Below are 16349 nucleotides of genomic sequence, written 5' to 3'. Positions count from 1 at the left end.
ATTCAAAAATTCAAATTTTGAAATTCAAAAGTAAACAAATTTCAAACCAAAAAAATATATTTTTTAAATGAATAAGAGAAGATGCCGAATACTTTCTACTTATGCAAAACAACTCATGGAAGCAATTTACTAATGTTTTGTGCTCCAACTGGCAAATTGCAAACAATTTTATCAATATATGTATATTATATTGTTCAAGATAAAAAAAAAACGGGTTAATGTAAACAAATACATGAATTGTTTACTATTTTATAGTCAAAAATGGGTATGTCAAATACTTAGTTCACTTTGTTGAATACACTTTGTTTTTATCATGGTATTGTTACTACATGTGTGTCTCGGGTATTACTGTATCAATTAGTTTCGATGTGCGAAAAGACTATTAACGCTGAATATTTTGCAAAATAAAATTAAAAGTATAAGGTTGAAAGACAACGGTTAAATTCGAATGAAATATTATAATACAAAAGAATTTTTGTTTGAATTTATTTGTATTCTACATACATTGAAATTATATTAACATTATCCAACTCATTTAAAAAAAATCTTAAACAATAAATTGAGGATTTAAAAATGAAAACAATATTCCACCGAAGATCCCTGTGATAAGCATTGCAGCCGCAAACATTCCAGCTTTGACTTGATATTTTGGTTCAACAGTTTGTGGTGCGTACATCATTGCCAAAGAGCTACAAAAAAACATAAATAGAAGTTATAAATTTTAAATAAAAACAAGTAAGGAAGGGCTAAGTTCGGGTGTAACCGAACATTTTATACTCTCGCAATTTATTTATTTAATTTCATTAATATAACACACTATTTGACCCACATCGTCATATATATGGTTTAACCCTGTAAACGGCGAGCCTTCCTTTAGACGGTGTATAATTAATATGTTGCTATGCAGCTCTTATATTTCAAATCTCTGTTCTAACGGTAAATATCAGCAGACAACAACACAATTCTCTTATTGAAACAAATTACAGTAAGCATTCGTCATTTGATTGCAAATCGTTGAGTGCTTAAGTCAATTTTTTGACAAAGTGTGTAAAATAATTATTTGTGTATCAAGTGGAGTTTTTAAAATAGTATAAAATCGTTAAAATTCATGATTTGCGTGAACAAAAATTTTCTCATATAGGTAAATATATATTATTTTATGTTTGTTGTGCTTTATTGTTAAGTTTTTAGCTAAACTTTGTTTGTAGCCGGTGAAAATTGAATACCATCAAAAGGCGGATCTGCCGGTTAAAAGCAAATTTTGCATACACGTGGCTCTAGTCGATTTTCTTTATCATTTCATTTTTCTTTAAACATTTTTGGGTTTTAAACATTCTGGGAAACAATTAGCAGTTTGGAAATGTTTTCACAAAGAAAACATTTTAATTTCTCAAAATTAATTGATGAGGAAATTGAAGAACTCATGGCTGAATGGGAGGTTGGCGCAGATTCAGAAGACGATTTCGACGACGATAATGATGGTTTGGGAGACCCAGATTTTCAATTACCAAACGTAGACTTTACTACATGTCAAGAAGAGTGAGATAATACATATAACAACGATTTTGAAAATATCTTTAGAAACTCAGAAAAACATCTGGCAGCAGTGCATAACAATGTGGAGCAGTCTGACGTGTCTTTACCATCAAAACCTGGGAAAACAAAAGGGGCACGATCCCCTCTACCCGAAACTGAAGCTGGTGAACGTCCAGTAGTATCCAATGCGGGGGGGTTTTGCGGAAATATAAAAGATATTTCACTCCAAAATCCTGAGTTAAAAAAAATTTTATGGAAAAAAAATTTCTTGAACTTGAAAAAAATGATGTAGTTTTTCAAGGAGACAAGGAATTGCCACAACAATTCAAAGAATTAACCACACCATTCCGTTGCTTTAATTGTTTTTTCAACGATCACTTACTTGCAAAATGAAATTGTGTATCAGAGCAATTTGTACGCAAAACAGCAAGATGTTTCTACAAACTTTACTTTGACATCGTGTGATTAAAAAAAATATGTCTGAATTTTGATTTATATGTCTGTGTACCGATATCCCAGTGTCGAGAGTTACTGGTCCAAACATTCTTTCGAGCCAGTTAGAAACGCAATGACTTCCAAACAGTTCTTTTCAATCAGAAAATATCTTCACTTCAATGATACCAATAAAATGAAAAAACCACAGAAAGCAGGATTTGATGAACTGTATAAAATTCGTCCACTTATTGATAGACTCAATACGCAATTTGATTCTGTGCCAAAAACAGCTCGGTTGTGCATTGATGAACAAATGTGTTCAACAAAAATGTTGACAAAATTTCGACAATATATGCCCGCAAAGCCCCATAAATATGGCATGAAACTTTTTGTTCTTTGTGACTCGAATGGCTTTTCGTACAGATTTGAAGTATACAAAGCAGCTGGCGATAATAAAGTAATACCTAATACTCCTGATTTAGGATCAACAGCCAATGTAGTAATAAGGTTTTCAAGTACAATTCCAGATTTTAAAAACCACATATTGTACTTTTATAATTTTTATACCTGTCTGCCACTTCTTGTTTATTTACGCAGCAGAGGAATTTATGCATTAGGAACCGTTCGATCTAACAGAATACCCAACTGCAAGCTGACAAGCTGGAAGTGGAATTAAAGGATAAAGAACGTGGATACTCAGAGGAGTTTGTTGGCATATCTTGTGTTCAATGGAAGGATACAAAATATTTACGATTGGTATCCACATATGCTGGAATTAAAATATTATTTAAAATACTAAACAGCAATTCACAACCCTTAAAAATATGCCGTTATGATCGGGAAAATAAATCCTACGTCGATGTAGACTGTCCTAATATAATTAAAGAATATAACCGCCATATGGGTGGTGTTGATTTGATGGACAGTTTACTTGGTCGCTATCACATCAGAGTTAAGACCAAAAAATGGACTTTGCGTTTATTTTATCACTTAATTGATATGTCGATAGTAAATTCATACCTCCTTTTTCAGCGTATTCATGGAATTAACTGTAAAGATATTTATTATAAAAAAAGTACCAAATTTTCGAATTGAAGTGGCTGATGTACTTTGTGGTTATAAGGACACTGAGGTCATATGTTAGATATATGGGGCCTTGAAAATTTATGTTTTTTTTTTTAGAAGGGCGATGCCACATTATTGTGTGTATGTAGTATTTGTGCAAAGCTCTGTTCCGATATCTTCACTAGTGCTTACTTTATATATTGTAAAGTAAACAATTTAGATCGTCTTCAAGTTCTATTACGAGGGCTGCTATATATATTTCTGGCCTAGGCAACACTAAGTCTTCGAATTCAATCGTGGCTGACGCTCGCTCAAAGACGAATTCCCGAATTCCGTGAAGGTCGTCCAAAAACAGCCGTTGTGCCAGAAAACAACGATGCCGTACGTGAACTGATAAAACAAGACCGTCATGTAACATACCTTCAGATAGAGGCATGCCTATGCATTTCTCCCACCAGCATACATTCGATATTGCATGAACGCCTGGCCGTAAAAAAGGTTTGTTCTCGTTGGGTCCCGCACAATTTGACAATCGTTAAAAAAAGGCTAAAAAAAGTGCTTCTAAAATTGGTTTGAGCGCATGCAAAAGTGTATAAATCTTGATGGAGAATATTTTGAAAAACAATAAAACCATATTCGTTGATAAATATTCATATTTTCATTATTAGGGCAGAAATATATATAGCAGCCCTCGGATATAGAAAGTTGGCGTGGTTGTGAACTGATTTGGCCTATTTTCACAACATATCATTGGGATGCAAGGAAAATATTATAAACCGAATTACATTGAAATTGGTCGAGTAGTTTCGGAGATATGGTTTTTGACCCATAAGTCGGCGGAACCACGCCCATTTAAAATTTTGTATACCATTTGGAGTGCAGTTCTTCTGTTCTGTTCTTTATAATGAAATTTAAGGTTTCTGGAGGTTTTCCTTACTGAATTAAAGTATTTTTAGTAGTTTTCAACGTAACGTGGTCGTGGTTATAATCCGATTTCCTCTATTTTTGGACTGTATAAGGAAATGCCTGAAAAAAACGACTCCTGAGAGTTTCGCTGATACAGCTTTAGTAGTTTACGAGATATATACAAAAAACTTAGCAGTGGTCGGGCCACGTACGTACGGGGCTTTGTACCATTTTCACTTTCATAGCTTAATGTATGGCTTAGTTATAGTTCTTTATGTGTTTTCGGCTATTGCCATTTTGTGGGCGTGGCAGTGGTCCGATTCCACCCATCTTCGAACTTATTCTTATGGTGCCAGTTTCATTAAGATATTCCAATTTTTACTCAAGTTACAGCTTGCACGGACGGACAGACAGACATTCGGATTTGAACTTTACTCGTCGCCCTGATCACTTTGGTATATATAACCTTATAACTAACTCGTTTAGTTTTAGGGCTTACAAACAGCCGTTATATGAACAAAACTATAATACTCCTTAACAACTTTCGTTACGAAGGTATAATTACTTCTGAGTAACAATTTAGTAAATTTGCGGAGGGAAATTTTCTTCACATACTGGAGATAGCAATATTAGCTAACATTCCCAATAACCCAACAATCCTAAAAATTATAAATATTTGATTTTTCTTCTGTGAAAGCAAGAACAAACGAAAAGTAGAAAAAAGTACTATAAAGAAATAACAATAATTTAATAGAGTTTAACAGAGAAAATTGTTTGACATTTATTCTTTGTTCACTCGTTTGTGTAAAAAGGCAAAAATAAAATTTTAAATAAATAAAAATAAAATCATAGAAACAGATTATTTCGTGGGTGTTCGAGTTTATTTGTAGTGGTACTAATCTTTGTGATTTTTCACATTTCTTCCATTATTGTTTGGTATTTGCCTTGATAGAAGCCGAAATTTTTCTTTATGCGAAATATTAAGTAAATTTGCTTTCAAAATATTTAGGTATGGAATTTCTGATACCGACACGCACCGAAACCATTACAAAATATCCGCCATTCTTCACAACGCCGCGAGATTTGAGCTTCGTATTTGGTTTCTTCAACACGAAAATCCTTCCGTTATATCCAAATGGGTTATATCATTTCGGATTTATTATTATATATTATACACATAGTAACTCTACCTGCCAGTTTGACATTTGCTTTGTACACTTTTCATTTCCTTTTAATGACAAATAAAACACGACACTCGTCATTTTTCTTCTTGACGACTCGTAGAGTAAAGACGTGCCTACCCCAACATAAGTTCTACATATCTATAAAACAAAGGCAATAATAACCGTGTATTGAGAGTCAACTTATTTGATGCGTTCCCCAAAAATATACATACATATGTACATCTTCTTCTTCTTGACTGGCGTAGACACCGTTTACGCGGTTATAGCGGAGTCCACAACACCGCGTCACGCATCTCTCCTTTTGACAGTTTGGCGCCAATTGGTAATACCAAGTGCAGCCAGGTTATTCTCCACCTGGTCCTTCCATCGGTTGGGGGCCTCCCTCGGCTTCCACTAGCGAGTAGTGCATCGAACACTTTCAGAGTTGGAACACTTTCGTCCATTCGAACAACATGACCTAGCCAGCGTAGCCGCTGAACTACATATGTCTATGTCGTCGAATAACTCATAAAACTTATAATTCTATCGTCTGCGGTATTCGCCGTTGCCAATGTTTAGGGACCGTTAATATTCCGCAAAACCTTTCTCTCGAAAACTCTTAGTGCCCTCTCATTGGAAGTTGATATCGGCCACGCCTCTGCACCATAAAGTAGGACGGGAATGATGAGGGACTTGCAGAGTCTGGTTTTTGTTCGTCGAGAGAGGACATTACTTTTATTGCCTACTCAGTCCATAATAGTACCTGTTGGCAAGAGTGATTCTGCGCTGGATTTCAAGGCTAATATTATCATCGGTGTTGATGCTGGTGTCTATGTATAAGAAATTATCTACAACTTCAAACTGTACTTATAACTGTCAACAGTGAGCGCTAAGACGCGAATGCGCTGACTGTTTGTTTGATGGCAGGAAATATTACGTCTAGTCCTCGTTCACCACCAGACCCATACGCTTCGCTTCTTTATTCAGTCTGGAAAAAGCAGAACTAACGGCGCGGCTGTTGTTTCCAATGATATCGATATCATCGGCGTACGCCAGCAGCTGTACACTCTTATATAAGATTGTACCTTCTCCATTTAGCTCTGCAGCTCATATTATTTTCTCCAGCACCAGGTTAAAGAAGTCACACGATAGTGAGTCACATTATCTGAAACCTCTTTTGGTACCGAACTGCTCGGAAAGGTCCTTCCCGATCATGACGGAGATTTTGGTGCTGCTCAACGTTAGCTTACACAGCCGTATTAGTTTTACAAGGATACCAAATTCAGACATAGCGGCATAGAGGCAACTCCTTTTCATGCTGTCGAAAGCAGCTTTAAAATCGAAAAAGAGATGGTGTGTGTCGAACCTCTTTCCACAGGTCTTTTCCAAGATTCCAGATCTAAAGCCACACTGATAAGGTCCAATCAGTTTGTTGACGGTGGGCTTGAGTTTTTCACACAGTACGCTCGATTGAACCTTATAAGCAATGTTGAGGAGACTTATCCCACGGTAATTTGCGCAGATTGTGGGGTCTCAATTTTTGTGGATTGGCCAGAGTACAAACTGGTATTTCAAGAAAGTCTAACTGCCTGTTCCCTAAATGAAAGCGGCGGCAGCAAATGACTGTCAAAAAATTCTCAAGGCCATACAATTTGTATGGCGCATACCTAAATAACGCGACGACGACGCTGAGCGTTTGAAAATTTCGATTTTGACAGAGCATTTCGAAGTAAAGTTGCCTGCGAAAAACGACGTTTCTCTGTACAATAAATAATAAGTTTCTCACAACAACAATTAAAATAAACATTTTGATATTTGACGTAAAGTTGCCAATTTCATTTAAGGATGGGGCATCGACGTTAACGCTGAGCGGTAAAAAACGTTCCGACAACGCTTTTTTCACGGAACTCAGTAAACCTTGAGAAGGAAACTTGTGCATTAAAACAGATCAAGTAATCGGGTGAATTTGAGAAATGATTGCGTAATACCCGAGACACACATGTGGTAAAAATACCATGATAAAAGTATGTATTATGGTATTGTGTTTACTACGTATATTGACACACATCGATTTGTAGTAAACCCAAATACTACTATTTTTTTCAAAGACATTCAATATTTCAAAAAATTTTAAACAATAAACATTTACATTTCTGAAATGGAGAAAGTCTGTATTTCAAAATGTCAGAAAACATATGATTGCGGCAGAAGAGCTTAAAGCTTTCGGTGCTTTCAATGCAATCCATTGTAGTACATTTCACAACACCACAAAATTTCAATGGTTTCTAGAACTCTATTGTAGTACGGAACACTATTTGCTTTCAAACAAAATTCGGAAAACCGGTGATACATATATGGTTTCTGAAGCATACTGCAATGTATACTACATGTCTGTCTCAGGTATTATATGCTCATATTACGTCTTTGGTTCAAAATTTCATCCCTGATATATTGCCAACGTTGTGTTTCGCTAAAACGTTCGTCAACGAAGTTCTCGGTGCATTGCAGTATTATGAAACTGCTTAAGGTGTTAGGAGTAGCCAGGATTTTCAAAAAATTAAGTAATTGAAATATCTTCTCTGTAAATTTGAAGTTGATCCGATAATTACTTTTGGAGTTATTCGACAAATAACAAAGAGCGCTCGGGCACTCCAAAACTCTAGCATGAAGCTTTAAATGCGTTTTTCTCAAAACTATGTTTTTTGAACTGGTGACAACTCTAACTCGAAAACCGTTAAGTAGATTTTAATTAAATTTATACTGCTTTTAGAATACCTAATAAGCCTGATCATTTCTTAAAGAACAACAATGCGGCGGGAGCCGATGGATTACCGCCCGAGCTATTCAAATACTGCGGCGAAGAACTGATAAGGTGCATAAATCAGCTTCTTTGTAGAATATGGTCGGAAGAAAGCATGCCCGACGATTGGAATCTCAGTGTGCTCTGCCCAATCCATAAAAAGGGAGACCCCACAATCTGCGCCGATTACCGTGGTATAAGTCTCATCAATATCGCATATAAGGTTTTGTCGAGCGTATTGTGTGAAAGACTAAAGCCCACCGTCAACGAACTGATTGGACCTTATCAGTGTGGCTTTAGACCTGGAAAATCGACTATGGTCCTGATATTTACCATGCGTCAAATCTTGGAAAAGACCCGAGAGAGAAGAATCGATTCTCAACATCTCTCCATCGATTTTAAAGCTGCCTTCGATAGCACGAGGAGCTGCCTTTATGCCGCGATGTCTGCATTTAGTATCCCTGCAAAACTAATACTGCTATGTAAACTAACGTTGAGCAACTCCAAAAGCTCCGTCAGGATCGGGAAGGACCTCTCCGAGCCGTTCGATACCAAACGAGGCTTCAGACAGGGTGACTCATTATCGTGCGACTTCTTCTACAAGAGTGTATAGCTGCTGGTGTATGCCGATGATATTGATATCATCGGAAGTATGGCTCTGGTGGTGAATGATGACAAGACGAAATATCTCCTGTCATCAAACAAACAGTCAGCGCACTCGCGTCTTGGCTCACACGTCACTGTTGACAGTCATACCTTTGAAGTAGTAGATAGTTTCGTCTACTTGGGAACCAGCGTTAACAACAATGTCATCCATGAAATCCAACGCAGAATCACTCTTGCCAACAGGTGCTACTTTGGACTGAGTAGGCAATTGAACAGTAAAGTCCTCTTTCGACGAACAAAAATCAAACTCTACAAGTCGCCTATTATTCCCGTACTGATGTATGGCACCGAAGCATGGACGATGACAACATCCGATGAGACGACTCTTGGAGTTTTCGAGAGAAAGGTTTTTGCGCAAGATTTATGGTCCTCTGAACATTGGCAACGGCGAATACCGCAGACGATGGAACGATGAGCTGTACGATTTATACGACGACATAGACATAGTTCAGTGAATAAAAAGACAGCGGCTACGCTGGCTAGGTCATGTTGTCCGGATGGATGAAAACACTCCAGCTCTGAAAGTGTTCGATGCAGTACCCACTGGAGGAAGCCGCGGAAGAGGACGACCTCCACTCCGGTGGAAAGACCAAGTGCATAGTGACCTGGTTTCACTTGGTGTTTCCAGTTGGCGCCAAAAAGCAATAAGGAGGAATGAGTGGCGCGCTCTGGTGGATTCGGCTATAATCGCTTAAAGCGGTTCCTACGCCTAATCGAGACATTTTTTTTCAAAAATTTCGATTTTTTAAGACCAAGACTCTTGATTTTTTTTCGTAAATCTAAAAATAAATTGTTGAGTCTGCCATTATGATAATTTTTGAAAAAAAAACCTTCGATCACGCCCAGGATTATCTATTTATAAAAAAATTCTTAGTGAGTTTAGATGAATCTCCAAGGACTTAGACCGCTTTTTTTGGAACTGGTTCAACACAAACCTTTGGAAATTATAAATTTTTTTTTAATTTTCATGTCTTCAAGTCAAAACATTGTGTAATAATGTCATATTTTTACTTCAGTAAAATAACATGATTTAATAGAAAAAATTTCTGAAAATTCTCATTTTTCGTGTCCCTGACTACCCCGAACTTCTTAACTAATCGAATAGTAAGGTTTTGACGAGTAAGTCTGTGCTCCCTAGTGCTTCTATTTAGAGCGTTCCTATTTTGATCTTCAGAGCGAATTTGCGGATTTTATCATCTGGTTCTGTGCTGAATAGAATCTGTGATTCTTTCGGCGGACCATACCTCGGGATTTTTTCGATATTATTAAGGTTACACACACATCGTTCCGTATATTGGCCACAAATTCACTAGAATAACGAAAATCAAAATTGTAGTATATGGGAAGTAAACGTAGCTGTAAATAGATTCCGCCCATTTACTACTATATAATTGGGACACGAAGGAAATGGGGGCGGAACCACACCCACTTGCCAATAAACATTACATCTCAATATTCCTCTCCCTATTGTGATCCTCTCATAGCAATTTGTGGCTTAGTTATAGTAGCTTATAGCTCTTATATGGATGAAAACACTCCAGCTCTGAAAGTGTTCGATGCAGTACCCACTGGAGGAAGCCGCGGAAGAGGACGACCTCCACTCCGGTGGAAAGACCAAGTGCATAGTGACCTGGTTTCACTTGGTGTTTCCAGTTGGCGCCAAAAAGCAATAAGGAGGAATGAGTGGCGCGCTCTGGTGGATTCGGCTATAATCGCTTAAAGCGGTTCCTACGCCTAATCGAGACATTTTTTTTCAAAAATTTCGATTTTTTAAGACCAAGACTCTTGATTTTTTTTCGTAAATCTAAAAATAAATTGTTGAGTCTGCCATTATGATAATTTTTGAAAAAAAAAACCTTCGATCACGCCCAGGATTATCTATTTATAAAAAAATTCTTAGTGAGTTTAGATGAATCTCCAAGGACTTAGACCGCTTTTTTTGGAACTGGTTCAACACAAACCTTTGGAAATTATAAATTTTTTTTTAATTTTCATGTCTTCAAGTCAAAACATTGTGTAATAATGTCATATTTTTACTTCAGTAAAATAACATGATTTAATAGAAAAAATTTCTGAAAATTCTCATTTTTCGTGTCCCTGACTACCCCGAACTTCTTAACTAATCGAATAGTAAGGTTTTGACGAGTAAGTCTGTGCTCCCTAGTGCTTCTATTTAGAGCGTTCCTATTTTGATCTTCAGAGCGAATTTGCGGATTTTATCATCTGGTTCTGTGCTGAATAGAATCTGTGATTCTTTCGGCGGACCATACCTCGGGATTTTTTCGATATTATTAAGGTTACACACACATCGTTCCGTATATTGGCCACAAATTCACTAGAATAACGAAAATCAAAATTGTAGTATATGGGAAGTAAACGTAGCTGTAAATAGATTCCGCCCATTTACTACTATATAATTGGGACACGAAGGAAATGGGGGCGGAACCACACCCACTTGCCAATAAACATTACATCTCAATATTCCTCTCCCTATTGTGATCCTCTCATAGCAATTTGTGGCTTAGTTATAGTAGCTTATAGCTCTTCGTTTAACGCTATTATGCCTGGCAATGGTCCAATATGGGTACCGAGTTTCATTAAGCTATCACAAGTTTTACTCAAGTTATCGCTTGCATGGACAATCAGACGCAAGGACAGTCAGACATCCGGATTTCAACTCATATCGTCATGTTGATCATTTTGATATATATTTAACGAGTTTATTTTTATAACTTTCAAACAACCGCTATGTGAACAAAACTGTTATACTCTTACTACGTTTATGCTTCATTTCTACTCGGCTATACACGGGTAAGTTCAAACCACATGCATGAACACTTTTTCACCATGAGTTAAAAGATCTATTCGGATAGAATATACACATTTTCTTTACGTATGTAGACGTGTTAAATCGGATGCATAAACGTATTTAGAGTTAAGTTGAACGGCAAATCAGCTGATTTGTGCCGCTGTGTATTGTTTTGACAAATTGCATATACAGGGTTCCCGTATTGCTAATTTTTCCATAAAAATATAATAATTTACCAAAAATTGTATCAAAATCTATACTAATATTATAAGGCTGAAGAGTTCGTTTGTTTGTTTGTTTGAACGCGCTAATCTCCGAAACTACTGGTTCGAATTGAATAATTCTTTTTGTGTTGGATAGTCCATTTATCGAGGAAGGCTATAGGCTATATAGCATGCAATAGGAGCGAAGAAACAGTGGTAAATGTGTAAAATACGGGGGAAATTATTTATCTTTGAGGGCTTCCGTTCCTTGCGCTGCGAAAGCGGTTCAAGATACACAAAAGTTATGTATGAAAGAATTATTTCTCCTTAAATGATCTAAAAAAAAGTCAGTGAGTACCGTTTTTGTGATAACTAACAATTTCTAAAATTTCAATAAATTTTTTTTTTTTAATTTATTTTTCTAATCTATCTATCCAAAAAAAATTGGAAAATTCGGGAAAGTGGTAACAGAGAATTCAGAATTGCAAATGCACGATGACATCTACAATGAAACATTGATGTGATTGAAGATTTGTGTTTGCTTATGAGTGGCAAACTTTTGACTTTGAAATTCATATGCCAGCGCCAAATCGTCAAATCAGAAATAACTTTGAAACAACAACTTCAAGAAATTTTCCATTATTGAATGAGCAGCAAAAAAGTGCCTATGATGAATTGATGAAGACTGTCAATGATGGAAACAGTGGACTATTTGATGCGTTCGGCGGAACTGGCAAAAATACGATCTCAAAATGGAATTGTGTTGGCTCTCGCATCTACTGGCATTGCTGCAACGCTACTAGAAGTTGGAAAAAGGCACATTCGGTACTTAAGCTTCCGACAAACATGCAAATCAATGAAAAACCTGTTTGTAATTTCGAAGCAATCAGTTAAGAAAGATCTGTGGAATATTAACTGTCGCTTTGGTGGCGTAGTGCTCCTGTTATCAGGCGAATTTTGACAAACACTTCCTGATATTACGAAATCAACAGTGGCGGACGAATTGAACGCATCTCTAAAGTCATCGTATTTGTGGCTACTCGTGAAAACCATACGATTGACCATGAATATGCGAGTGTTCCTGCAACAAGATAGCACCGCAGAAGATATTCAAGGAATTGGAAATGGGCAAATTCCGGTTGATACTCCTAATGATTTGATATCATTCCGAACATTGGCCAAAATTATCGTAACTACTATTGGTTGAGTGCACGCGCAATTTAAGCTGCCAAAAATACCGATGCCGATGACTTAAATTATACGATTCAATGATGACTTTATTATACAAGTCAAAGTCCGGGAGATTTGTGTTCGTACAAATCGATCGAAAATGAAGTGTTGAAAATGACGACGAAGCCGTGAATTATTCAGTGGAAATTCTAAATTCTCTGAATTTGCCTGACAAGTCACCGCATCCTTTGCGTCTCAAAGTTGGATTTGTCATTATAATGCGCCGAAACCGTGTAATTGAATCCGACTGATTGTGACGCAGCTATCGAATAATGTAATAGTTGCAAGAATTTTGAAAGGGACAGAATGCTTGATTCCACGAATTCCTTTGAATTCCAACGATTTGCCATTTCAGTTCAAACATATTCGAGTTTCCAGTGAGACTTGCATTTGCGATGGCAATCAACTGGTCACAAAGACAGTCGCTGGAAGTGTGTGGTATAAATCTGGAAATGTAATGTTTTGCACACGGCCTGCTATACATGGAGGGTTCACGAGTTGGAAAACCATTTCACATTTACGTACCGGTAGAAAAAAAAAAACAAAAAGTTGTTTATCAGGCTGCGTTACATTGAAAAAATGTAGAAAAATCGCAAATAAATGCTTTTCAATACAATATAAATTCAACTTAAATTTTTTTAAAAACAAATAATTTCACGCAGGGCAACGACTGCGGGATCAGCTAGTTTATAATATTTTCTTCGATAATTTAATTTTTCAGATAAATAAAAGTCAATGTGAAGAACTTGAATCGAAGATTTATAAAAAAAAATGTACTATAAGATGTAATTATTGTTTTCTATTATTGAAAACATTTCAAAATAAATAAAAAATTGCGTGGCAGTCCTCAATTTAATTCCTTTCAGAATTCACCTCGAGTAGAGTTTTTGACGTTTATGCTTACAGGCTTTACCCATGTAGAATATAACCAAGTAGAAATGAAGCATAAACGTAGTATCTGTTTAACATAAAAAATGAGAAAATCATATATAATTCAATTGCCAATTTGAGTATCTGAAGGTTTTGTCAGAAATATGATTATTTATGTAAAGACGCTGTATCAAAATAAAATTATATGAGAATACAATAATTTACTTAGTATAATGTGAATTGATATCTATTCTACATACCCCAGTCAAATAATTATATGTGAATTTCTGCTTTTGTTTATATTTCTTATTCACTTTCATTTTTTGGATTTAGGTAAATGTGGAATAAAAGGTTGATATGTTACCGTTACTTGCAACGAAAATTGTTTCATACTTTTCTCGTTCGTTGTACAGTTACATTAAGAATGTGCTTGTGAATGGGGTATTGCATAGTAAATATTTATATGTGCAAAATCAGTTTAGCGGATCTTTCCTACTGATAGTGTCGCAGCAAAAACTTTTTTTGCTAAAATTTATTTTCGAAATTATTGTATGTAAGTGCATTAACTTAATGAATTATTAAAAATTTGATTACAATTATTTAACTTTAAGCCTAAAATGCCTCGTGGTACTAGTTTATCAGCCGAGGAACAAGTAATAATCATATGAATGCATGAAAGCGGTTCCAAAATGGCTCTAGACCCCATTAATTATGGTATAGTGCGACGCAGCGGACGAAAAACAACATTGATGAGGGGTGCGAAAGGATGATTCGACGGCTAGTAGTTGCGGACTTGATAAGCAGCGATCAAATATGGACCTAGTTATGACAGAAAATCACAATAAATCTAATTTTTCCAATTATACATAAAAATCAGTTTCTGAAACACACTTCCACGGCACCTAAAGCAACGCTAAAGAAAGACACAATAAAGCACATTTGAGGTTTGCAAATAAATACCAATTCTGTGCCAATGAGTGATAGAATGCAGTCTTTAGTGACGAAAAAAAATTAAATTTGGTCGGCGCAGGTCATTGCAAGAAATATTGGAGAGATTCGCACCAGGAACGACGGTCCTACTACAAGCGATGTTTTGGAAGCGGTACCTTGATCTCATGGGCTGCATTTTGCTGCTGTGGAATCTACATGTTTGTTTTATAGTCACTAAAATGAATGCTAATTCTCTGATTAAGCGGCTTAATTTAGTTTTAAGATATAAGGACAATTCTACTGACTATTAAAATAAACATTTCTTTCAGTTAATCTCAAATGTATAGGCTTTGCTGGTAAAAATAGTAAAATGCACATATAAAATAGTAAATATTTAATTCTGTTTTATAGTTACAAAATATATTGAAATTTGTTAATTTTTTGTTTTTTATATCGTATACATTAAAAGTCCATGCACATATAATTATTTGACTGAGGTATATACCCCAAATACTGATTTTTGTAACGATGGTTGATTATGTAATGAACTTTTCCATTCAAAATTGTTAGTGAACAAAATTAGATGGACATCTTATATTCCCAAAAATTTTAATTCGTTTCGTTTGTTATTCTATCCCCCATAACGTTTATTATATATATAACGATTTCTGCAACTGTGGTTGACGGTAACTTTTATAAAGAAAAATACATTATATTACTGTAGAGATTATGTGATTTGATCAATAAAATTCCCAACAACGGAAACAGAAAGAATAAAACAAGCAAGGAAGGGCTATATTTGTACGTAATATTTTATACTCTCGCAATTTATTTTGCCACACCCATTTAAAATGTTATATACCAATTTGAGTGCAGCCCATATTTAAAGAAATTTAAGGTTTCTGGTGTTTTTCTTTACTGAATTAAAGTATTTTAGTGGTTTTCAACAAATCCTTTGTATGGGAGGTGGGCGTGGTTATAATCCAATTTTCTCCACTTTGGACTGTATATGATAGTACCTAAAAGGAACGACTGTAGAGAGTTTGGTTTATATAGCTTTAGTAGTTTACGAGATATGTACAAAAAACTTAATGGAGGGCGGGGCCACGCCCACTTCCCCAAAAAACCTACATCCGGATATGCCCGTTCGTAGTGTACGAAATTTTTTATAACTACTTTTATAACTTTGTTTATGACATAGTTATGGCACTTAATGTTTTGGTTGGAGTCAAATCAAGAGACTAGTATAAGATCGTAATAAATGGAGGAATTTCTTTATGGCCCTTTGTTCCCCGCGAAGCCATAGGATACTGCATACATATATATATCACCTCGGAGTGTGTGTCATACAAATCTTTTGAACTGTCAGTGTGGAATGCAATTTTTATACTCTCGCAACATGTTGCACAGAGTATTATAGTTTTGTTCACATAACGGTTGTTTGTGTCAGCAAAAGAGTTAGATATGGGGTTATATATATATAAATGATCAGGATGACGAGTGGAGTTGAAATCCGGTTATCTGTCCATCTGTCCGTGCAAGCGATAACTTGAGTAAAAATTAATAAAATTTGGAACACATATTCCAGTAGGTTGCTTTCGAAAATGGGCAAAATCGGTCCACTGCCACGCCCACAAAATGGCGAAAACCTATACAATGCCATAACTAAGCCATAAATAAAGCTATGGAAATAAAATTGGGTATGAAGGATCGCACTATGACGGGGCATATTTGGA

General features: G+C 35.9%; 1 protein-coding gene across 4 annotated transcripts in view; it reads right to left on the bottom strand.

Annotated features, from left to right (window-relative positions):
- Positions 1–438: 438 nt before the first annotated feature.
- The window catches only part of LOC105219659 (equilibrative nucleoside transporter 1), an 89674-nt gene continuing 73763 nt past the window's right edge, over positions 439–16349 (bottom strand). For all 4 annotated transcript variants that reach the window (XM_011195949.3, XM_011195951.3, XM_054225441.1 and 1 more), the window contains one exon: positions 439–689. In XM_011195949.3, coding sequence (XP_011194251.2) covers positions 548–689 — 142 coding nt within the window. In that variant the 3' untranslated portion in view covers positions 439–547. The remainder of the gene's footprint in view (positions 690–16349) is intronic.

The sequence above is a fragment of the Zeugodacus cucurbitae genome, chromosome 2, assembly GCF_028554725.1.
Source record: "Zeugodacus cucurbitae isolate PBARC_wt_2022May chromosome 2, idZeuCucr1.2, whole genome shotgun sequence".
Taxonomy (NCBI): domain Eukaryota; kingdom Metazoa; phylum Arthropoda; class Insecta; order Diptera; family Tephritidae; genus Zeugodacus; species Zeugodacus cucurbitae.
This window is presented reverse-complemented; position numbering and strand designations above follow the sequence as displayed.